The 25,304-nt window shown below is 44.2% G+C and overlaps 1 protein-coding gene across 3 annotated transcripts in view; it reads right to left on the bottom strand.

Annotated features, from left to right (window-relative positions):
• Positions 1 to 25,304, bottom strand: part of Pcca (propionyl-CoA carboxylase subunit alpha) — an 842,751-nt gene that overhangs the window by 261,300 nt on the left and 556,147 nt on the right. For 2 of the 3 annotated variants that reach the window (XM_051160990.1, XM_051160991.1), the window contains exons 2-4: positions 15,213 to 15,290; positions 11,767 to 11,814; positions 11,602 to 11,670 (exon numbers count right to left, since the gene is read on the bottom strand). The exons of the other annotated variant lie outside the window; for it this stretch is intronic. In XM_051160990.1, the coding sequence (XP_051016947.1) occupies positions 11,602 to 11,670; positions 11,767 to 11,814; positions 15,213 to 15,290 (195 nt within the window). The remainder of the gene's footprint in view (positions 1 to 11,601; positions 11,671 to 11,766; positions 11,815 to 15,212; positions 15,291 to 25,304) is intronic. 3 annotated transcript variants of the gene reach the window in all.

The raw sequence follows: 25,304 nt of genomic DNA, 5'->3' as shown, positions 1-25,304 counted from the left end.
GACTTAACTATAAGGCTCCTGTACTCAGTATCTAATGTCCGTTTGGGGACTACAGCATAGCTGAGAGTGACTCTATGACTGACTCACAGAAGCAACTCAACACTCAGCTGTCCACAGAGTAAAACACTTCCCAATACTGTTTATAAGCAGTTTTCCCAAACTTAACAGTTCCCTTCTAGAAACATGAGCAGTTCCCTTCTAGAAAGCCTGTGCAATCCCCAGCAGATGTGCACCCCTGCCTCAGTCCTCTAGAGGACTCAGCAAACAGCACCCCTGACCAGTCCTCTAGAGGACTCAGCACACAGCACCCCTACCTCAGTCCTCTAGAGGACTCTGCACACAGCACCCCTGCCCCAGTCCTCTAGAGGAATTAGCACACAGCACCCCTACCTCAGTCCTCTAGAGGACTCAGCACAGACACAGCACCCACCAGAGGCCACACAGAAGCTGCACAGACAGGCAGAAAGGGAGGTGAATGACTGGAGATGGAGGGCGGCTGAAGTCCAGAGGGACAAAGCAGCATCCAGACAGGCTGAGCACTGCTGGCACACTCCCTGGCCCTCGGGAAGCCTTGCAAGTACTCACCGCACAAGTTTATTTCCAAACATGTATTTGTACAAAGTGATCTTTGATATTAAGGAAAAACACAACTGTGTGATCGTCACTTCTCTCTGGTCTTCACAGACCTGAGTAGAGTGCAGCAGGAAGGAGGACTGGCATGGTGAGTTCACACCTGCAAAGCTACTGTGTCACATGCACAGCCATGAGTAGAGTGTACAGAAAACAGGTGACAGATGAGAAAGGGTAAATGAAAGAACCACATAACAGTAAGCGATGGTGGCCAAGTATAAGCGGCTTCTTCGGAAGCAGGAACCGCCTAACGCGAGGGCAGGACACTCAGAATGCCAGCAGGCGCCTGGGACAAGGCAGCCACTGGCTAACAACAGGAAAGGTGGAACAGCCTCTCAGTTGCAGCTCGCTCAGTCGAAACCAGAAGCAGCTTCTGTGGCTGGACTGCTGCACGTGTCCACAGCACAAGTCTTAAGACCCAGACGTGGACACGATGCCAACGGGGCCTGCTAGAAAGTCTCGAGTCGGGAGAACTGGGCATGCTGTTTTGTTTAAGCCTCGGGGGTTTAGGGGGAGAGGCAAGGCACAGAGGAGGATGAGAGGAGACGCAGCGAGGAGGAGAGCAAAGGCCAGGAAGCTGGGGACGGAGGTGATGACAGAAAGGGAAGGACATCTTAAACCTTCACTACACACGGAGCCTACAGACCAAACGCTAGACCACAATTCAAAGAGAAGCACCCGCAATCCAGCAACAAATGAAACAGCCCAGGAGAAATTCATTTTGCCATCTAGCAAAATCTTTCAAATACATTAATTTTTCATGGGTGAAACTATAAAGATTTTGTAATTTCTATTCATCGACTCAGATTGTCATACAAAGTTTATCCTTTGATGTGTTAACATTTTTGAGACATTGCTAGATTTCCTGAGATCTAAACATCCATTCTGTGTTCACTTCCTACTGCTGTTGTCACCACCACTAACCCACAGCTTAAAGCCACAAGTAGGTTTTGTTTTGTTTGTTGTTTGTTTGTTTTCTCAAGCCCAGGTTTCCCTGGGTAGCCCTGACTGTCCTGAAGCTCACTCTGTAGACCAGGCTGGCCTCAGACTCAGAGATCCACTTGTCCCTGCCTCCCTATGTGCTGGGATTGAAGACATGTGCCACCACCGCCCGGCTAAAGCCACAGTTTTAGTACTGTTGCAGACAGCACAAGTCACAGGAAGTCTCAGGGCGCTAAGCTCAGGTGCTGTCAGGCTGGCTTTCCCTCCTGACGGCACAGGAGAGAACGCGTACCTTGCTTTTGTTGAAGCATCCTGTGACTCAAAGTACCTGCTTCTTGCTTTAATCTTCTCCCCTCCCTCTGTCACTATGCCTCGTTAATAGAACCCTTGTGATTACACCAGGCAGTTAGGTAACACGAAACAATCTTCCAGTCTCAGAGTTCCTAACCCAGGCAGCTTATGTAGCCCCTATGTCCCAAATAAGCCAATATGATGTGGTGATGGCTCAGAGCACAAAGGTGCCTATCAGCAGGCCTGCTGACCTGAACTAAAACCCCAGGACCTACACAACAGAAAAAGAACACTGACTCCCCCATGTTGTCCTCTGACCCCCCAACGCACACATACACACACACACACAGACACACACACAGGCACGCACGCATGCACACACACACACACACACACACACACACACACACACACACACACACATCATGTCACAAAATAAACAAGCATATTATAAAATGCATCCATAATCACAGATAAGGAACTTTAGGAGGACTCTGTACACCTACCAGGCTTCCATTCCTTCACAATCCTTATTAGGATCAAACAAAACAGTTACTAGTTAACAAGGCTCTTAAACACCTCACAAAGGAAGTGACAACTAAGAGAAGAGATGTGACTAGATTATAGAACTTTTTAAGATACCGACTTGATAATTAATGAGCAACAAGAAACCAAAGAAACAGCAGTGGTCGTTTCCTCTGTTTTTGTTTCTGCAATATTATATAAATATCAGAAACCTGTGAGTTCCGTCCGTGTCGTTCTCAATTTGGAACAGTTTCAAAGCATCTGAGTAAAGATGTCAGGAGGAGAAGCAACAGAAAGCTGGGGGTGTCCTAAGTGGGTAGTGGGGTGCTTGCTTCCCAGGTACAAGGCCCTAGGTTTGGCCCCAGCACAAAAGAAGACAGGAGAAACCAAGAAGACACCAGAAGGTTCACCCTCCCTCATAAACATGACGCAACAACTACATCTTCTGACTCTGCTGCTGCAGCGCGGGGGCCATGAGGAAGGAGAACAGATCGTTCCTGGTCACTCCTCTGCACACTCAGCCAGAAAAATGCACTGACTTTAAAAACAAACAAACTTGACACAGTGGTGGTGGCCTTTAATCCCAGCACTCAGGAGATGGATCTCTGAGTTCAAGGACAGCCTGGTCTACAGAGCAAATTCCAGACAGCCAGGGCTACACAGAGAAACCTTGTCTCAAGAAACAACAACAACAAAAAAACCTCAAAATAATGTTTCCTTTTGAGGAGGAAAGGGGCTTTTCCACATACCTTGTATTGAAAACAATGTACAAGAGTGGAAAGAAGGGCGCTGCTGAAGAGCAGCGAGAAAGAATCTGAAAGCAGCTCCACAACTTAAATGGACGGTCCTTGCATCTCTGCAAGCAATAGTCCCAATCCAAAACCAATAGTCCCCCTGCATAACTCTAGTGCGCTGCAGACAACACTGCTAAGCACGGCAGGGATCGACGGTCAACCCAGTCTCAGTAACACCTACGCATTAATGAAGCACACCTTCGGGTGCACCTGTGAGGAAAGACCAGAGGAAAAGGAGGACAACTGGGTATGAGTGACACCACCCAGGGACTGAATAAGAAGAGAAGCCATTTGAGAGTTGACGTTTCCCTTTCTCAGTTTCCGAGTTGGTGGCATGAAACAAGCCGCTGTCTCTGCCAGCTGCCCACGCCATGCGCACGAGACAAGAAGTTGCTTTCGGCCAGGAATTTGGTAATAGGAATGAAAAAAGAAATGCACCTCATAATCGGTATGCTGGAACAGATCGCTGCTGCATTACACGGTGCTTTATAAACACTAGAGCATTGGAGTGAAGCTATGTTATCTAAGATTTGATATCTTTTTCCATAAGGAGTACTTCCAGGACTCCTTAAGTAGATGCTTGGAGAAAAGTAAATCCTCTATTAGGCATTGTTTCACACGACAAGGTATAAGATTCTTCCTTTGAAAGTGTCATTCAAATTCACTATGTGGGTACACTGCCAGAGAGCACACTCGGTGTCTTATTCACAACAGGTGAACACTTGACCACTGCACTGCAGCCCCAGCCCCAATTTCTGTTGACTTGTAGAAAGTAATTTTGGAGATGTATCCTTTATAATAATGGGAGAGTATGTCCCATGACCTTCTTAACTTTGGGCTAATAGAAATTCTTGCTGCTAGAGCCAAGTTGTAAAGCACTGGTGTAGTAAACAGAACACTAAGATGTGAACTCTGCTGTCAGGGCTAGGGAACAGTGACAAGAGTAATAACAATTTCGTCCCTTTTTTTATACTAAAATTTTAAGAACAAAAGAGTGAAATGTTGTAAGTCACCCTTTGGGACTTTGCTTGTCTAAAAGTTCTGGTGAGCTTAGGAAACGCAGCTTACTGAGAGCACTTGCTAAGTATTTGTGAAGCCTTGTGTTCAACTTCCAGGAAAAAGAAAGAAAAAGAAGAAGAAAAGAAATTGGACCATCCTGTTAAATGGCTTGGTACGTGAACATACGTGAACATATACATGGATCTAATAACTCATGCATGAAGATATTCAGTCCAAGGCTTTTCTCCCGTCCAGATGCAATTTCTGCCCAACTCCTGAATAAAGTCACAGTCCCCCTTCCCAGGGCTGACTAGCTCAGCCTTCACACCGGGGGTGGGGGGTGGGGGTGGGGGGGACCGCCATCAGTCTTTTAAGCAGCTTGGCAGGGGTTTGACAATTTAGCCTGCTGAGCTCCCAGCTCCCGAGGGAGGGTGTTGGTTGCAAGTCTGACTTCTGTTGCCGCTGACCACTGTCACAAACTACACGGATAATGGACCTCAGTACCAACCACCTGCAGGCTAACTCTGGGTATTAGCCATAATGTTGCTTTAATTAAGTTAATAAATAAAGGCCACAGCTCAGGACAGAGCTTTATTAAACTTGGCAACGTTTACAATGTTTTTAAAACTGTGTTTATCTGTACAATGCCACTATAAATTTGTCTAGAGATAGAATACCATTTACTTATGGATTTATGCTGCATTTCAATTTATTTTCTAAAGGAATTCAATTTATTAGCTCCTCTTCCCAAAAATATGTACATTCCCTGAATTTCTAACTGATGGCTTCATGACAGATGACTCTGAGCATGCTGGGTGCAGAGTGGGTCTCCCTGGCATATAGGGGCCACCTACCACAGCAAAGGACACTCCACCACCCCACATCTGACTCTAGAGAGTGTTGATGGTGGAAAGATTATGCTTTGATTCCTCTATAGCTTTGTGTATTAAATATTAATTTCTCTCTGAAATGCTTGAATTGTGTTTCATCTTGAAAAATAAATACACACAAATTGTAGTTTTGAACACAAAATCCTTTATGTAGTAGGAAAGGACCCTGAGTACCTGTGACGAATATAAGAAATGGCTATGCAAATTCTTAAAGTAATATGAAATGAGAGGTGTACTCTAATGGGCTAAAGGGAGGGGCACTACTTCAAAACGCCATTCACATGACCAACACAATTGACACGGTCTGTTTTTTATACATTCAAGGCAAACTGAGGTTATTTTGTTGAAAATAAGAACGTGGAGGCTGAATTTAGCTCACATACATCCTGAGTTCAGCAATAATTGTATTTTTAAGTACACAACCTGACAGGCACTATGCAAGATAATAATGAGTCAGCGTGGGAGCCATTTAATATACTTCTTGATTAACGCGTTGCCTGTCCAGTTCGCACAGACACGCTTACATGTCACCGTCGCCGTGACTCCCATCGCCCCACCGCTAACACTCCAGCACCTTGATTAGTACGGAGCTCCCAGACGGGCCATTGCTAATGCTAAATAATTCTCTTCAGCCTCCTGCCACGGTTCTGCAGGATCTCCAATTAAATATAATGTCCCTGATGAGCCATATTAATGTGAACAAACTCCTACCAGGAATCCTATCCTAACTCATTTTGCCCCAAAATGTGAAGGAAGTAATTTAGCTAAGCCAAGATAATCAAACATTTAAAATTGAGAGAGAAAATGTTTCTTCAGAATAAGTTTTTCTAAAGACAATAATAGCAGAAAAGGAAAAAAATGTCTAAACATCTCAAATGCACTCTCCTCCTGATTAGTTCTTCATTGAAAGGTCTAGTGCTTCAAATTTGCATAAGTATAGTCAGTATATCCTGATTAAAATGAATGCTAATGGCCAAGTTTTATGAGAAAAGTGAGCAACAACAAGTTTTAAGCAACTATGCCATTCAAAAACCTTTGATTTGCTGGGCCCAGAGGCCCTGCATGGTAACAGTCCCAGCTACTCAGGACAGTGAGGCTGACAGATCGCTTAAGCTCAGGCACTCAAGACAACACAGCAAAACCTCATTCCAAAGCCCCTAACACACACACACACACACACACACACACACACACACACACACACACACACACTGTAACAGCATTTTAATTACCTAATCACCAGCATAAAACTAAATCAAGGAAACCAAGTCCTTTCTTCCTCCAAATGCAGCGTTTAGAGCTGCTGCCCGGTGGCTTTCTGGAGGGCCTTCATGGCGGGAAGCAAATTCTTCACTGAGGGATGTTCACTGAGGGATGGCAGTTATAAACATCTGTTTAATACTGATAAGTGTTCAGAATAATCCTAGGGTTTTCAACAGTGGTGTAAATGTTAGGAAATGTTACAACCTAAAAAAACTAATTGGAAAATATGGATCATGATGTCCAATATCTCAACATAACCTTTAGTAGTCAGGGCAGTCTAAGAACGTGTTACTAGCAAGGCGTGGCGGCGCACGCCTTTAATCCCAGCGCTTGGGAGGCAGGGGCAGGCGGATCGCTGTGAGTTCCAGGCCAGTCTACTTATAAAGCAAGTTCCCTATCTGGGGGGGGAAGAAGAGTGTGTTACTGAAGAGGCTGGCATGATGGTCAGTGCAGGAAGCAGACACTTGATACCTACCCTGCTGCCCAGGGTTCAATGCCTACACCCCACAGGGTGGTGGGGAAAGGCCCCTGCAAATCACCCTCTGCACACCTGGCACAGTGAACACAGCAGGCCTAGAGAAATGGTCAGCTGTTAAAAGCATTAGCTGCTCTCCCAGGCAAGCAGAATTCAATTCCCAGAAACCGTAAGGTGGCCCACAGCTATCTCTGTGACTCCAGTTCCAGGAGACCCAGCACCTTTTTCTGGCCTCTGTGGATGGCAGGCATATATATGGTGTCCATGTATCCATGTAAGAACATACATGTAGCAAAACATGCATTAGATACATACATACATATGTGCATACAGACATATTTAGGTAAACAGATTAAAGATATTTAGATAGTGATAGGTGGTACGTAGGTAGGTAGATGATAGATAGATAGATAGATAGATGGTCGATAATTAGATAATTTATGGTACTATATAAGCATGTGTAAAAAGAGCATGCTACTTAAATACCTCACTTTAGGATTAAGCCTGGTAACACACAAGCTATAAACCTAGCCACTAGGGAAGCAGAGACAGGAGGCTCGGTGCCCTCAAGGCATTCTTGGACTACAGATGAGCTCATGGCCATCCTGGGAAACTTAATAAGACTCCTGTCTCAAAATTAAAAAAAGAAAAGAAAAGAAAAATCTCTCTTCTCCAGCTTGAAAATATTGAGAAATACTCTGAAACCATCTAAAGAGGAAAAGTGCTGGAGACTGTACACTTCAATTACATTAACCTCGGTGGACATCTAAGCTAACACTGGAGATGTGCTAACCAAGACATGACTATATTAATTCATGATGATGGATATTTAAAGAAATGGAATAAAGCTATTCCAACAACCTCCTAAAATGTTAAGCATTCCCCGGGGTCTCTTACACCGCAGGCTGCAACCGTGTGTCCCGGCTCCACTTACCTGGTCATTACACTCCAGTTTGTTCGGCTGGAACCAACAAACACTAATTCCTTAAGCATCACAAAGTCCTGTTTGTCCTCCGTTTCTCCCCAGCCAGCAGGGTGTGCACAGAGAGTGGTGACTGCCCTCACCTACGGCCAGTGACCCCACAACGCTCATAGGAAACAGCACTCAGCCTCACCATGGAGGCCGACAGCTAAGACTCAGAAAACCACAGGCAGTTCGGGTGAGACCTGAGTCACTGGGGATACCGCCCTGATCTTAGGGTCTTGTTTCAAAGCTGTACATAACAGATCTTCATCATTCAAACTCTGTGTGAATACACGCAACGCAATAACATGGGCGCACCATGAGGAAGATGAGGCTAGGGGCTGAGACAGAATCCTCTTCCTCTGCTAAAATGAAAAGCTGTCTGCACATCTTCAATTTAGCTTGACTAAATCTTTCTTTTAAAAACCAAGTTTCTAGCCGGGTCTGGTGGCGCACGCCTTTAATCCCAGCACTCGGGAGGCACAGGCAGATGGATTGCTGTGAGTTTGAGGCCAGCCTGGTCTACAAAGTGAGTCCAGTACAGCCAAGGTGCCACTGTTACACAGAGAAACCCTATCTCAAAAAAACAAAAAAAACCCCAAAAAACCAAGTTTCTAACTTTAGTGGTTTAATACAAATAATTTATTTCTTGAACGGCTGCTACCTGAGGCATCTAGAGGCGTGGAATACAACAGTCCCTAAAGTCTTGGTCTGTTTGTCTTGTTCACCAAACTTCCAGTGACTAAAACAATTCAAAAGTTCTGACTCTTACTTTCCCTATCTTCCCTGGAACTACCTACAACCACAGCAAGCTAGTGCTGACGTGTCCCTGACCTTCTGTGCCAACTTAATAGCAAGTGCAGCAATTCTCCCATGGTAGCGCCCTGCCTAAGGTCTCCTCCCCTCGCTCTGACGTGAGTGGCTCTAGTTCACTCCAACTGTGGCATGTGCCTTCCCTGTCAACTTTCCTGGGACAGATCCAGGCCAGAGGTTTTCAACCTGTGGGCTGTGACCCCTTTGGAGGTTGAATGACCTTTTCACAGTGGTCACCTAGGACCATCAGAAAACAGGGATATTTGCACTACAATTCACACCAGTAGCAACATTACAGGTATTAAGTATCAATGAAAACAATGTTATGATGGGGGGGAGGAGGATGGCCACAACATGAGGACACGACAGGTCACACATCCTTAGGAAGGTTGAGAACCACTGCTCTAGGCCGTTCTTCCATATTTATGCTTTGTTCAATTTCAAAATAAAAATACTTTGTTTTCTAGGGTCTCACATGAAAAAACACAAAATAACTCAGAAATGATTAGCATCTAAAGTATTTAGTTTCCTATATGAAATCTGATGCACTCGTGTGAGTTCAAGTCACATCGTTTGTAGACTAGAATCTCAAAATTATTTTTGCCGCTATTCTACAGTTCCGTCAGCACGTTACCTAGTATTGTCTAAGGATGCTGAGTCGGAGTCAAGATGGTGGAACGGGATTACCAAGCTCCAAAGATACATCAGAAAGGTCCCAGCCCCTCCACAGTGACGTCACAGCGTCATCTGAGAAGCAGGAAGGAGACCCTCATCAGCCAAAAACTCTCCAGTGCCCTACCTTGACTTCCAATCTCTACAATTATAAAAACTAATCTCCTGTTTGTTTATAAGCTACCTCATTTATGGCACTATACTGCCGCAGTGTGATTAGCCTGACAGTGGCCAAAAAAGAGAACAAGACTCAAACATCTAAAGTCAGGAATGGGCATGGAGAGACTGCCACCTACCTCAGAGAAGTGTTAACAAGGAAATACCAAAAACAACTTCGTGCCAATAAACTGGGAAACTTTGTAAAGTGGACAGATTCCTAGAAATATACAGATTCAGATACTGACTAAAGAATAACAACAGAGGATCTGGAAAAAACAAACAAACAAACAAACAAACCTATCCACAGAAGCCACAGGCCTCATGGATGGATAATACCAAACAATTACAACCAACTCTTCATAGGAAGCCTTTCAGTCGACAGGGGTAAGATATTCAATTCTTTGTGCATGTGGCTATTTTGTTTTATTTTTGTTTTTCAAGACAGGGTTTCTCTGTGTAACCCTGGCTGCCCTGGAACTCGTTGTGTAAACCAGGCTGGCCTTGAACTCACAGCAATTCACCTGCCTCGACCTTCTGAATCCGGAGGTTAAAGGTGTGTGCCTCTACACCTGCCTGCTAAGATATTCTAAAACCAACCGAAGGCAGGAAAACCACCAAGCAGAGTCTTCCAAATACAAGCAGAAAGCTCGGTTTCTTTACAGTATACAAGACCAAACATAACCAACTGCATCTCTATACATTTACTTAAAACATTTTAATGGCATAGATACTTGCATGAAAAAAAATACTTCAGAATAAGTGTACCAAAGTAAGCATAGAACTTACACTTTCACATTGCAAGACACCACTGAAAGGAATAAAAGCAACATAATCAAGTGGAGAACAGGGAATTTAAGAAGTTTAGATTATCTACAAACACACCGCAACCCAATTAAAACTCCCAGTGGACAGTCTTGCACTAAGACCCCTCTCCTCTTAGTGAGCCAGTATGGACAGAAACCTTATGAGGAATGAAAATTACTATGACTGAAATCATCAAATTAAAAAACAAATTAACCAAGAATCTAGGATCAAATTTTTTTCAGATCAAACTCTATATGCAAAACAAATTTAATTGCTTTTCATTAAAGGTACTTTAAATACAACCATCAAATAAATTATATAGTTAACATTTATCTTTCATTTATTTTTTTATTTATTATTACTTTGCAATTCTTTCATCTAGATTTTTGAAAAAGAAGTTACAGTAAGACAAAATAAGTAACAGTTTCAAATAAAACATTTTTTTAAATCACCATACTTTAAAGATCTTTTTACTAAATTAATTACTAAACTATTAGAGGTGACATTGTCAAAAATAGAGCAAAAGGAAAAAGCAATAACTTAAAAGTATAGGCGGTCATATCTCAGTCCCTAAGTTTCTGACAGTCCCCACTCCGTTCCCAGGGGACCTCTCGGCTCCTTCATAGCTCATTGCTGTAGAAAACACCTGCTGTGTGTAAACGCCACACAAAACTATGTATCATTCTCGGCTTAATGCTATACCTTCTTTTGTTCAGACCCAATTAGCATCAGCTATCTCTCATTTATCCAACTTTCACAGCTGAACACATTAGCACATTTAGAAAAGGTAAAGCCAGCGACAGCACTCCTTCCCCGGGTGGTGCTGGGGCTACCCCGGGGAGATGCTCACAAGCGAGCACTGTGTAAACGGCCCGCCTGGTCATCTTCCACGCTGGGGAGATGCTCATCTTCCACCCAACTTTCTCATGCTTTGTTTTACGCTGCTTGCTGACCAAGTGGCTAAGACATTATGACACTTCTGTTGCGTTTGTGACAACAGTGAGCAATTAGTTTTAAAAACTGGACACACCTTTTGCAAGGGACGGGGAAGATGAAGCAAGTCTCTCTCACATCTGTCCCAACAGACCCAAATTAAGTCCTGACTGACACTAAGTAAAAATATACATATCTGATCACCCCCCTTGGTGGGGAGGCCTGGTGGCACGCAAAGAAAGAATAAGCAGGCTACAAAGATGAGACTTGATAGCCTGTGACCATATGGTGTGGGAGGAGGTCTCCCTCGGTCTTAGACCTAGGGGAGGGGAATAGGGTGAAAGCGGGAGGGAGGGAGGAACAGGAGGATACAAGTGATGGGATAACAATTGAGGTGTAATCTGAATAAATTAATTAAATTTTTAAAAAGTTTTTTAATGTACTTACAGAACCGGCGTCGACATCACTGTGGATGGCAACTGTCTTGATGCCCATCTTCTTACAAGTCTTAATAACCTAGTGAAAACACATCACCTATTAGCCGAGACCCACATGCTAAGGGACTTTAATACATCTCAGAGCAAAACAGAAAACAGCTCAAATTCTACTCACCCTACACGCAATTTCTCCTCTGTTGGCAATGAGAATTTTATCAAAAGTCTGACAAGAGACAACAAAGAAAATTGTTACTAGTGCTTTGAGACAAAAAAAAAAAAAAAAAAAAAAAAAGCAAGATTTCCCACAATTAATAATAATGTTTCTACTAAACATTTACTTTCTAAAGTAATAGTAAATGTTATAAATATTTATTTACAGCCCAAGAGCAATTAAATTCATCTGGTTGGATCTGGCCCAAGCATCAATTGACTAGGCTAATTTATGCAATAACTAAACTATATTGACTGCCATGGAGAAACATGCCTACCTTATTAAAAGGTTCTGGATTTAGCATCCAGGACTTGCTGCTCTTGCAGAAAACCCAGCCTCAGTTTTCAGCACCCACATGGTGGCTCACAGCCATCCGTGACCAGTTCCAGGGCAACCAACACCCTTTCCTGACTGTCTTGGGCATTAGGCACAACGTGGGATACATACATACATACACGACAGCAAACACTCATACACATAAAATAAAAACAAAATAAAAGGTACTTATGTATTCTAGGAAAGATAGTTTTTAGCCTACCTGGAAAGTTCTAAACCTCAAAACTGGAAGGATTTCCAAGGTCTTGACTTGACCTTGATAACACATGTGGCTATACTCCCAGCCTGGGACAGTATTGATCACATTGACCCTTACGATAATCTACTCTCACCCAGGGCTGCTATTGTGAGGCTATTACCTTTCTTTTTCCAAACAGTCAAAATAAATTCCTATCAAACAGTATGTATTTCCTAAGAAAGCCACACTTACGCATGTGAGCTACGTCTGGTAAAAGCCACGGCTTCACGGCTGTTAGCTACACACTAGGCAGCTGTTTGCACAAAGATGTGTAATAAGGCATTATCAAGTCAAAGGCACATAAGTCCCTTTGACTTCCTGTTTGAGCAGTGGTTCCAAGTCCATCTGGAGCCAGGCTGCCCAGGATGGAACCAACAAATCTATATGTTCTAGGGCAGGCAGGGATGAAGTGGCACCTGCCACTGGAACTTCTGACATGACACAGTAGCCTGGAGGTAAGCACGCTCTCACTGAGGGTCATGAGAGCAGGAGAGCTGTCCCCACCCCTCACCAGCTGCAACACTCAGGAGAGTGGGCCCTGCACCTTGCCTGAGCAGCACAATAGAGCTGGATCTGATGTTGAAGGCTCGAGTGAGCTAGCCCCGAGGGCACGAGGGCAGGAGAGCTAACCCTGCCCCTTGCTGCCTGCAGAATTGGGTGACCTAGTGGGGAGCAGCGCTAGAGAGCTCATCCTACTGGTGTGGGTGCAGGAGAGCTGTCAGGCTGACCCCCTCAGCTACCACCCAGGCCCAGGTCCAGGCCCAGGCCCAGGGCTTTGAGCTGGTCCACCCCAACATCCACCCCATCTATGAACTGCTGGGGCAAGTGAAGGGTCTGGTCCTGCAGACCCAATGCCTCAGGGTCTCCATGACACAGGGTAACAACAGGACGTCCAAGGAGAGTCCCAGTGAGGATCCAGTATTGATGATGTAGCAGACGCCAGAGGCCTCTAAGCAGACCAATGACACGTTGCAATGAACACTTGCAGGTAAACAGGAAGATAAACTGTGGGGCACACTGTGACACACTAACTGTGGGGCACACTGTGGCACACTAACTGTGGGGCACACTGTGACACACTAACTGTGGGGCACACTGTGACACACTAACTGTGGGGCACACTGTGACACACCAACTGTGGGGCACACTGTGACACACCAACTGTGGGGCACACTGTGACACACCAACTGTGGGGCACACTGTGACACACCAACTGTGGGGCACACTGTGACACACTAACTGTGGGGCACACTGTGACATACTATAGTTTTGGGATGTTTTTAATGCTTTATTTTGGTTTGTTTATTTTTTATTTGTTTTTGGTTTTTATTTTACTTTGGAGGTTGTAAGGGCAAAGGGCAGATATGAAGTAGGGTTAGGGCACATGATGTAAAACCCACAATCAATAAAGAGGTTTCTTTTTAAGTGTTAGCTCTAGCAACTGGTACTCATTCCTGTAACACTCATGCCCCATTCTAAGGGATCTGTGTAATCAGCCAGAAATCTATATGAAAATCTATGTGAAATACTTACATTTGACACAGAATCTGTACAGTTAGCTTGGCTCCCTGGGGTGAAGAGACAGAGGGAGCTGGCCCTGCTCCTTGCTGCAGCCCCCTCAGAAAGTTTAAAGCGCTGAAGATTCATCCTGGTCCCTGCCCCAAAGACAAGCACTGCTATAAAAAAATTCTCCCAGATCGGCTGTTTACTCGCATGGAGTGACCCAGCTCTAAACTCCCCGTCTGCAGGAGCTGCACGTCAGTGGACAGCACAGTACAACCACAGCCGACAGTGCTAAGTGCCCTGCCAAAGCTGTGTCCAGGATACTGGGTACGGCAAAGTGGTGCCATGGACCGGATAAAGGCAGCCATGCTGAAGACAGAGGGGCTTCTGGGTGCCAGAAGAGGCACAGGTTCCTGCGGGACCTCAAGCTGCTGCTTCACAAGGCTCCAAGAGCCTGAGGGAAATAAAGCAATGGCGCCACACGGTTTGGCTAGCTAACTGACCCGTCAAGTTCAAGGCATCAGGAATCCACCAGGCCAGCAGCTGAGGACAGATTTCTTATTTAAGCTAAATCCATGAAGGTACCTGATAAAAGGCTCGTTGTTATCCGGTTCATACAAGAGTTAAGAATGATAACAGACAAATTCACATCTTCAGTGCCACTGGTTTAAGAAATTAATCCACATTTTCTCTTTTTTGTTGGTGTTGGGTTTGGGGGTTTTTTGTTTGTTAGTTGGTTGGTTGGTTTGAGACAGGGTCTCACTATGTAGCTGTGTCTTTCCAGTAACTCACTATGTAGAACAGGCTGGTCTCAAACTAGCAGAGCTCTGCCTGATGCTGTCTCCTGAGTGCTGGGATTAAAGGTGTGTGCCACATGCCTGGCTTTTTTTTTTTATGGTTTTATATATTTTTATTTTATGTGTATGCATGTTGGTCTGCATGTATGTCGATGTGCCATATGTGTGCAATGCCCGCCAGAGGCCAGAGAGTGTTGTGTCAGATCCCATGGAACTGAAGTTACAGACAATTGTTAGCTACCGTGTAGGTTCTGGGAACCAAACCCAGGTCTTCTGGAAGAAGAAGAGCCAATGCTCTTAACCTCTAAGTCATCTCTCCAGCCTCAGAATCCATGTTTCTAACACCTTTGATGCTAATGAGAAATGCTACCAGACGCACACATGTGAAAAAGAAAGAAAAGAAGCCTACATAGACCAACAATACAATAAGTAAGTACACATCACTACAATTCAATCAGTCCTCCAAACAGTGTGGAGCAGCAAGAAAGTGAAGCCATTCACTCATACACAGCTGCTGAGACTGTAAAAACACTTACTTTTTCTTTAGGCTCATCTCCCGCAGAACTGAGACTTTGGGACAGCACTAGGCACTGCTGTGAATACACTGGAACGTGCTATTGAAGACAGAAAAAAGGGAAGGGAGTTAGATTCCTGTGGAATTTACTTTTTTTCAGGTTCGTCTTCCAGTTTGTTTCTACCTGAGATTTTCAGCCTATATATGCAGAGCTAAGAATATAACTTAGTTACCAAAGGGTAGCGATAACTCTAGGCACTTCCTCTTGACATGTGTGAGGAGCCAAGTGTGAGGGGAAGGAAGAAGAGAAGGAAACATGGGAACAGAATGGGGGAAGGAGGAGGGGGAGCGGGAGGGGAGGGGAAGGGGAAAGGGAGGAGAGGGAGAGGGGAGGGAGAGGGAGGGGGAGGGGGTGGTGACCCATGACAGGCAGCCTCTGAAGGGTACGTGCAGCAAGGCATCATGAGCTTTACTGCACACTGACAGTGCAAGGTCAGATCTGTCACAAACCACAGGGAATTTAATGTGATTTAAAGTGAGGACTAGGTGTGTGTTTCAGAGGTAGATTATCAATCTAACACTCTAAAGGCCCTAAATAGTAAGTAAGTAAGTAAGTAAATAATAAACCTGTGGCTTTAAGGAGCTTCAAGTTTTCAATTTTAACAATGACTAGTAATTAATGAAGTGTTTCTTTTTTTTTTTTTTTTTTAATTTGTTGAAGGAATTTTTTTTTTCTGGCACAAAAAGAATTTGATGGATAAAAATCCAAAAATAATCAAGGTCACTTCTATTATATTGTAACTATTTCTGGAGAACGTCTATCATAAGGCATTAAGAAAATGACTAATGAAAACTGTAACACATATGGGATGGGGGTCTGACTATGCCTCTGATTAGATGTCTTACTCATTTGGGTTTGAATTTTGGTTTTTGGTTGTGAGACAGGGACTCACTGTGTGGCACTGGCTGGCCTTACACTCTGAGAGATCCGCCTACCTCTGCCTCCTGAGTGCTGGAATTAAAGGTGTGCATCATTATGTCCAGCTAGCTGCCTCTGCTTGCAGAAGTGCCTTTCATACACTTATGTGTTATTTTATGATCTTGTTATGGAAATGCCTATTTAAATTCTATGTCCATTATTCAAATTCGATTTTCATTATTTTGTTGTTTTTCGAGACAGGGTTTCTCTATGTAGCCCTGGCTGTCCTGGAACTCACTCTGTAGATCATGCTGGCCTCAGGTTCAGGAGTTCCGCCTACCTCTGCCCCCGAGTGCTCGGATTAAAGGGTCCACCACCATCACCAGGATCAAAGTAAATTTTCATTCATTGTTGTGTTATAAGGATGCTTGATGTAGTCCAGCCTTATACCTGCATCAGGTATATGAGCAGAATTATTTTATTCTGTATATTTGCTTTTTAGTTTCTACATGTCCGTTGAGGCTTTAAAAAGTTAATTTTGATTACATCTAATTCCTTGTTTGTCAGTTGTGTCTTTTTAAGTCACAACTAATAAACTACTGTCTAAATCAGAAAGTCAAAAAAGAAAAATTGTATAACCAAGTTAAAAAAAAAAAAGAACAATTTACTAGGACAGTAAGATGGCTCTGAGGGTAAAAGTGTTTGCCACACAGTTCTGAGGGCATCGATCCCTGCGACCCATGGTGGAAGAAAAGGACTGACTCCTGCAATCCGCCCTCTTACCTTCGCTTGGACATGAACATACATGCACATGCACACACAAGCACACATGTACAAAAAGAAGATAAACTTTAAATAAAACTGGTTTATTGGTAGCTACTGGTGAAGAGAGACCCAAAAAACGGGAAGAAGGGGAAACAGACAGCAAGAGGTGGGCTGCATGTTTCCAGAGTTTTCTAAGAATGCACTCACTCAAGAAACAGGGTCTTGGGGAAACATAAGACTACAAAATGTATTCTCTACCTGAAATAAGAGTGGGAGAATAAAGGAGACAGTTTACTGATTAAAGCCTTACACCACCAAGAGAGCAACAAGCCGCGAGTGGGAGTGAAACTCTATCACGTCCACATACAGAGCAAGACCGCATCCCACTTTACTTCCGTACCACCCCAAATCCTGTACACCAGAAAGTTGGGTCCTACCAGTCTCTAATTTTTGAAGGTCAAAAGGGCTAGAAAAGCTTATTTGGAAATTTAAAGATGAAAACATCTTCCACCCTGACGTTAGTGCCTGTTCAAAGTTATGATTTGAGTGGAAAAGGCATGATACACCAGGGAGCTCTCCCCATTCCCTCCATTTCAGATAAAAATTCCACCATTGAGACTTTCAAAGAGCAAATTTAAAAATTTAAAAATAAATGGAAAACACATTTTCCAGGAGTTGGAAAATTCAACTTTCTACCGCCCTCAGTTGAACAGCTACATAAAGTCCAGTGTCACAAAAAACTTAGTAACAAAGATAATATTCCCTTCTCAAAAACAAAACAAAATCTGTATATTTAGCCTCAGCTAACGCTAAAAACAAACCTTAGATGTAAAAGCTGGCTGGGCATTTCTCACAGCTCTGCTGGGTCACATATGCAGCCCTACAGCTTCACCCATGCAACGGAGGAGGAGCTGGCATTCTGACCAGCTCTCCCTAACACTGTACCACACAGTGGTCTGCTGCAGCAGCATGCCAACATGCTCTTAAAAAAAAAAAAAAAAAAAAAAAAAAAGATACCTTAGTCAGGTGGGTGGTGCACTCCTTCAATCCTTTAAGTACTTGGGAGGCAGAGACAGGTGGATCTCTGAGTTCAAGGCCACCCTGATCTCCATAGCAAGTTCCAGGACAGCCAGAACTACACAGAGAAACACTGTGGTGAAAAAAAAAAAAAAAAATTTATGCAGGGCATGGCGATGCATACCTTTAATCCCAGCATTCCGAGAGGCAGAGGCCAGCCTGGTCTACAAAGCAAGTTCAGGACACCCAAGGCTACATAGAGAAACCCCGTCTCGAAAAACATGTGTACGTTTATATTTTATGTATTTGTTTTAATATGTTTTAAATGTATTATATAAGATATACTATATATTTAAAATACAATATATGTGTGTGTGTTATTAATTTTTTGAAACTGTCATCCGGCATACCTGGACCACATTCTCCCTGCGCTTCCTTCCCAACTTCCTGCTCTCCTGTGTTTTAAAGGAGACTGTTTCACAGCAGATGCCCCTGTCTTGTCTCTTCTCCTGCTGCCCTCTCTCCCTGGATACTGCCTAAGCCTCATGTGTAGAGGCCCTAAGTGGGGGCAGATACCCCAGGGGCAGTTAATCTGCAGACTCTGACCAGTTGTGGCTTTCTGTGATCACCTTCATTTGTCAAAAGAAGCCTCTTTGATGACTAGTGAGATAAGGACACAGTTAGGGAAGTTGCCGTAGCAGAGTCTTCTGTAAGACCCATGACCTCACAGGCTACAAGCAGCTACCTAAGTTCCCAGTGCTAGGCATGGACCCCCCCACTGAGTGGCCTTGAGTGCAGTCGGACTGCTGTTGGTCACCGAGCCTTTGAAACCTCTTTCGTGTAAGGCGCAACTCAAATGGTGCCTTTAGCCATTAAGGAATTAAGCATCAAGGGTTATGGATACAGCTTGCCCAGCATTCCTGAGGAATAGGGTTCAGGCCAAAGCCCACAAAACAATGGTGTTGGTTGGTATGGCTCATTTCTGATGAGGGAAGTCAACTAAGAGCTCTCTAGACGTTCCTAGACATTCTGAGTATCACAGCCACGTCACTTAGAGAACAGGAACAAACGACGATTCTTTCTTATCAGTTCCAAATGTCTTCGCAACAAGCAAAGCTTTGTATAAGGACTCCCAGCAGGGCCAGCACTCAGGGAGGCAGAGGCTGGCGGGTCTCTGTGAGTTCGAGGCCAGCCTGGCTAGGACAAGCCAGGGCCACACAGAGAAACCCTGTTTCGGAAAAAAAAAGAAAAAAAATCTAGATTCCAGAATACTCATTTACACTTATAAATACTTAAACATTTGTGCTTACACCTAAGAAACCGACATGCTAACATGGGGAGTCATCGCCAGACTGCTCGCTGCAGCACAAACTGTGGTAGGAAAGAAAAATCGACACAAGGGTTTGATAAGTGAGATGGGACGCGGCCGGGCAACAGGGGCGTCTGCAGCAGGTAAGGACAACAGACTGAGGCTCTGCGCTAATGGCAGAAGAAAACTATCAGGGCAGAGAACTAATGAGCACATCACAATGACTCCTGTGTAAACCTGAAAAGCCAACGGACCAACTGTAGGACTAAGCACCAGTTACCGGGAAACACTTTTCCCTAAAACCCTAAAGCGTTAATTGCGGGCTATGAGTCAGCTCCCCAAAGTGGTTTTCAGAGATAGATCCACAGAAAGCAAATGTGGCCAGGCAGAGTAATTAAATCACACAATGACACTTCGAGTTTTGGTTCTAAATTATCAGTTTTCATTAAAACGAAAGCTCCATAGTTAACAAAAACAAACAACAGTAAGAATGACAAGATGGAAAATGAGGCTGTGTCATTTAGGGGAGGGAGTCCTTAAAATGCAGCGTGCCACAGAGGACAGGAAGAAGGTGCTGGAGGGCCAGCCCATGCTCAGCCTCAGGCTTCCTCAGCTCAAGCCCATTTGGACACTGTTAAGCTGTCAGCTAGAAAACAAGAGCTCAGCTGACTTTTCCCCAAGGACCTGCGCTTACCTGAACTGCTATCACCCAAATAAGACCTTAGTACCCGTGCACAACGCCCCCCAGAAGTTACAGGAAAATGCAGTTCATTCAGACTACACACAACAGCCAAGATGGTGGAAGTGGTGCCACTGCTGAGCCTCTGTTACAAAAAACGAGCAGAAGATGCAAAGGAACTTATATGATTTTGAAAACATGAGCATGCATTGCTTAGGTAGCTCTCAGCACAAAAACCTCAAGCGCATCACACTCCACTGGTCCAAGAACAATGGGCTTGGCTAAGCTGGGTCCAAGAGAAGAGAAAACTCCAGGAAACTCTAGGCAGCTAATCTCTAAAGAATGTTCGAGCCAGCTAAATCAGCATATTGTCTATTTACTCTTAAGAAAAGATCAATAATGTAAAACTAGGCTTAAAAACACCTCCACCACACAGTTCAAGAATTAACCAAATCTATTACCAATTACACATAAATTGATAGGAGAAAATGTAACAGAGTGCCTGAGTGACCCCAGTAGTTTTTGGAGTCTTTTTACTGTTACTTAAAAGCACTTGGTTATAAGATCTGAGACTGTGTTTTGCCACTTTTGTAGGAGAGACAGATACACACAGCGAGAAGACGGTGTGCGGACATGTGAACTCTCCATACCGTAGCCCAGCACCTGAGAAAGCGTGGATGCCTGAGTGAGCCAGTAACCACGCATAGGATTTGTTAGAGGAGACAGAACTACCCAGGAAAGACAAGAGCCTACGTGGAAGAGACTTCCCAGTCACCGTCTGAATCTGCGGCTCATAAATGGTTTGGTTCTGCATCTTTAGTCCCACCAAGACCTTCATGAAAATCTGAAAAATGAAGAAGCCAAGGCAAACATAATTTTGCTAAGACCACAACATAAAAATTATGGTTTTACAAAGAAATCCTGAAATTTGTGGACAAATGGATGGAACTAGAAATGATTATAGTGAGTGAGTTAACCCAGAAGCAGAAAGACTCATGTGGCATATACTCACTTATAATTGGACACTAGCTCAAAAGAGATGTCCCATGAAAGTCTTCACTTACCAGGAGATTGTGATAGATGTCAGGACATCCTACTGGGACTCTGGGTAAAAAAAAATATAGGAGATAGGGAAATAGAAGGACCCAGAGGGTCCTAGAAACCTACAAGAACATTGTGATGGGTGGATTGGGGCCCAGGGGGGGTCTGCTCAAACTATTGCACTAACCAAGGACGATACAATAGTAAACATCAAACCCCTACTCTGATCTACCCAATGAACAGGACATTCTCCACAGTTATGTGGAGAGCAGAGACTGACTCACATGAACTCTGGTGCCCCATATTTGACAACCTCCTCTGGGTGGGGAGGTCTGATGGCACTCAAAGAAAGAATAAGCAGGCTACCAAGATGAGACTTGATAGCCTATGACCACATAGAGGGGGAGTAGGTCCCCTTCAGTCATAGATCTAGGGGAGGGGAATAGGGTGAAAGCGGGAGGAAGGGAGGAACGGGAGGATACAAGTAATGGGATAACAATTGAGTTGTAATCTGAATTAATTAAAAATAAATTTTAAAAATTATGTTTTTAAATGTAGGGAACAAATTTAGTAAAAATTCTTCAGAACTTTACACAAAAATACGTAACATTTCTTATTTTTCTTAAGCATATAATAAACTGGTTACAAGCTCAGTCCAGAACTCTCTGATACTTTCCAGCACCACCAGGTGTGGTGAAACATACTGTAATCCCAGCTGCTTGGGAGGCTGACACAGGAAGACTGCAAGCTCAAAGACACTGTGCGCACTGTCTGCTGGTATAGCGCCTGTAACCTGAAGCTCCCGGGAAACAGTCTACACTAAGAATCTCCACATTAAAGATTCTAGGAGGCAAGCAAGGGCGCTCTGAGTCAGGGCACCTGCTACCAAGCCTGGCGTCCTGGGTTTGATCCCAAGCCCCACGGGAGGAAGGAGGGAACCGATCCTACAAGTAGCCCTTTGATCTGCACACATGCACCGTGGCATGCAAGCAACCACACACAAATGAATACATAAATAAGTTCATAAATAATAAATACATTTTAAATGGAGTCTTTAGCACTATTGAGGCCTTCGTGATTGTGTCCAGTCTCCTTAACAGTCATTTAGCACTTTTCTGAATCTGACCTAACACTTCAAATACCAGTTAAAGCCATGTTAAATCGGCTAACCAATAGCTTCCTTAAAACCAAAGGTCAAGATTGTACTCAAGTGACATCTGAAACCCATAAACTTTCCTTTAACCCACACACCCAATTTCCTCACCAATGTAGTTGGCCAATGCCAAGTTGACTTTTGCTCTGTGATTATAAAAGTATGCATAACCACTGCCATTGTTACCTGGGTCCACCTGAAACTATGTCCCGGGCCATGACCACTCATATTTGACTCCAGCATACTGAATATTATCTCTTATTTCCTTTCAGACAAGAGCTTTACATCGACAGACCTCAGTAGCAAAGTGTTTCCCAAACACACACAAGGCCCTGGGTCTGATTTCCAGTCCCACACAAAATAAAAGTCTTGAGGAAAAACTTTTAAACAACTCCACTTAAAACAACTACAAAAACTACCACACCAAAAAGAGAGAGAGAGAGAGAGAGAGATAAAAGAAAGAAACAAGGGGAGGAATGGGAGGATACAAGGGATGGGATAAACATTGAGATGTAACAAGAATAAATCAATTAAAAAAAAAACATTAAAAAAAATTATATTAAAAAAAAAGAAGAAGAAAGAAACAAGGTGCTCCAAGGTAACATACTGCCATTATTCTCTTCCTCAGAAAGAAGGGGTCCTTGTATTTTTTTATTCCTTGGGAAGAAATAAGTGCCTGGTAACAGCGCGGCACACAGAGGGGCGTGGCCATCGGGCGACGCATGCGCAGATGATGCCCAGCTCTACTCTTTCAGAACTGTGAGACATGGAACAAATCATTCCTAAGGGCCTGAGTTTCCTTTCATAAAATATGAGTCATGATATCTCCCTAGTTCCCAAGAGACTCGCTAAAAGGATCACATGACTCTTTACAAGCTGTCAAGTGCCCCCAAAGGTTGGATATCATACAAATACACAAAGTGCCCAGGTTTGTCCTCAGAAAAACGTAACAAGCCACTCAAGACTTGCCGTAAGAGTAATGATACTCACTGAACAACTCCCAGACTCGGATTCCAAGCCGGGAGCGACCTCAAGTGCACAGGAAATGTCTTCATGTGCAAAGCCCATAAAGCTGCCAAGAGCATTAAAAAGGGAGTCTTAGCTGATGCGTTCTTGTCAGCACACAGTAAGTTAACCCCAAACCGAAGACACGATTGTGCCTTTAGACAGGCTGTTAGCCACTGGAAGAAAGCAGGAAAATAAAAATCCTTTGATGATAAAATAGTACCTGCTTTTGGGTTGGGGTTGTGTCTCGCCGTGAGTTAAACCAGTTGACCCGCCGGCAGTCATCTTGAAGAACAATTTCCACCATTAGTCCCGCCCTCACCAAAACCCTAAAATGTGCGCACAGCAGCACTCAGGTGAACAGGACACAGAATGAAAACAGTTCTGTAGACACATTAATTCAGAGAAACAAAGACGGTCCTGCTATGACAAAAAAAAAAAAAAAAAAAAAAGCCCAGGCTGATATTCCCCATCTTGGTGACTGGTCTCCTCTGCGTTCAATTCAGGAGACTCAAAAGCGGCAGCCGAGGACTGCCTGGAGCACTCCCACAGAGCGAGGTGACCTCTCTAACGGAGGAGGCCGGATCCACCCACACTAGTAGCTCTTCTTCAGCCGCGCGCTGATGGCTCCTAAGTACCCACCCTAAGCAGACCGAGAGCCAGATCTCTAGACTCTCCCAGCTCTGCCTCCGCACTAAGCCATAACAAGAGGAATTTATATACTCCACCTCAACACCTTCATCCACCCTCTTAGACTTCCACTGTGCCGTTCTCCTGGGCCACCTGTAGACACCCAGAGCACCACAGGGACCCTCCACACCAAGTGTGCCCTGGCTGCTCCGACACTGAGAACCTACATCTGCTCCCCTCATCGTGCCCACTTCCGCTCTTTTAAAACTTGATTTTACTTAATTTTCTATTTTTATGTACATTGTATACCTGTATGGGAGAGTCAGAAGCCCTGGAACTGGAACTACCGGGTTGTTTTTGTTTTTTTTTTATTAATTTATTCATATTACATCTCAATGGTTATCCCCTCCCTTGTATCCTCCCATTCCTCCCTCCCTCCCTCCCATTTCCCCCTTACTCCCCTCCCCTATGACTGTTCCTGAGGGGATCTCCTCCCCCTGTATATGCTCATAGGGTATCAAGTCTCTTCTTGGTAGCCTGCTATCCTTCCTCTGAGTGCCACCAGGCCTCCTCATCCAGGGGACATGGTCAACTATGGGGCTGCCGTGTGGGTGCTTGTAATTGAAGCCAGGTCCTGTGGAACAGTAGTTACTGCTCTTAATCACTGCACCATCTCTCAAGCCCTGGACACTTTTCTTTTCTTTTCTTCTCTCTCTCTCTCTCTCTCTCTCTCTCTCTCTCTCTCTCTCTCAGTCTCTCTCTTTTTCTTATGTCTGTTTATTTAATTTCATGTGTACGTGTGTGTATGGGTATATATGCATGTGTGTGCAGGAGCCTTCAGGTTTCAGAGTGGCAAAAAGTCACCACGTAGGTCCTGAGACCAATCCCTGTCCTCTGCAAAAGTTGGAAACACTCTTAACCACTGAGCCATCTCTCCAGCCCCCACGAGAGTACACAAGTCCTCCGTCAATCCTGAAAGCTCCTGCCTCCCAAGCAGCAGCCAAGGTCACAATTAGTTCGTTCCCCTCAAGGTAGAGCCAGATCGGTGACCAGTGCAGCTGCACTGAGGGCAACCAGCCACGTGAGAACACTGAGCATGTGAAACGCGGCCTGGTGGCCATTGGTCTGAGTCCAGATAGAGTCTAAGAATATATTATACACAGAAGGTCATTCTTTTGACTGAGCTTTCGCCCCAAGCCCAAGTGAGCAGGGCTAACAATCAAAGTCACACAGTGAAGGCTTCAGGTGAAGCTGTTTTGTTTGTTTCTGGAAATCAAGGTTTGATAAATAAGCAGCTACATTTCTGAAGGACAGTTCTAACTGTCATAATAATTAAGCCCAATGGACTTAATCCTTACACAAAAAGATAACCCAGGGGCTCCGGAGTTAACAAGTTAGCTATTTTCCACTGTTCTGGCTCTCTTTGCCTTGGAAGTAACTTTGAAAGGAACAATTGTGTGCTTTCTTCAGCCCTTTCCAGTCTCTAAAGCAGTGCTTCTCAACCTTCCTAACACTGAGACCCTTCAAAACAGTTCCTCCTGTTGTGGGGACCCCCAACAATAAAACTGTTCTCGTTGCTACTTCTTAACTCAACAT

The sequence above is a fragment of the Acomys russatus genome, chromosome 18 (assembly GCF_903995435.1).
Source record: "Acomys russatus chromosome 18, mAcoRus1.1, whole genome shotgun sequence".
Taxonomy (NCBI): domain Eukaryota; kingdom Metazoa; phylum Chordata; class Mammalia; order Rodentia; family Muridae; genus Acomys; species Acomys russatus.
Note: the sequence above shows the minus strand (reverse complement) of the source record. Positions and strands in the feature narration are given on the sequence as shown.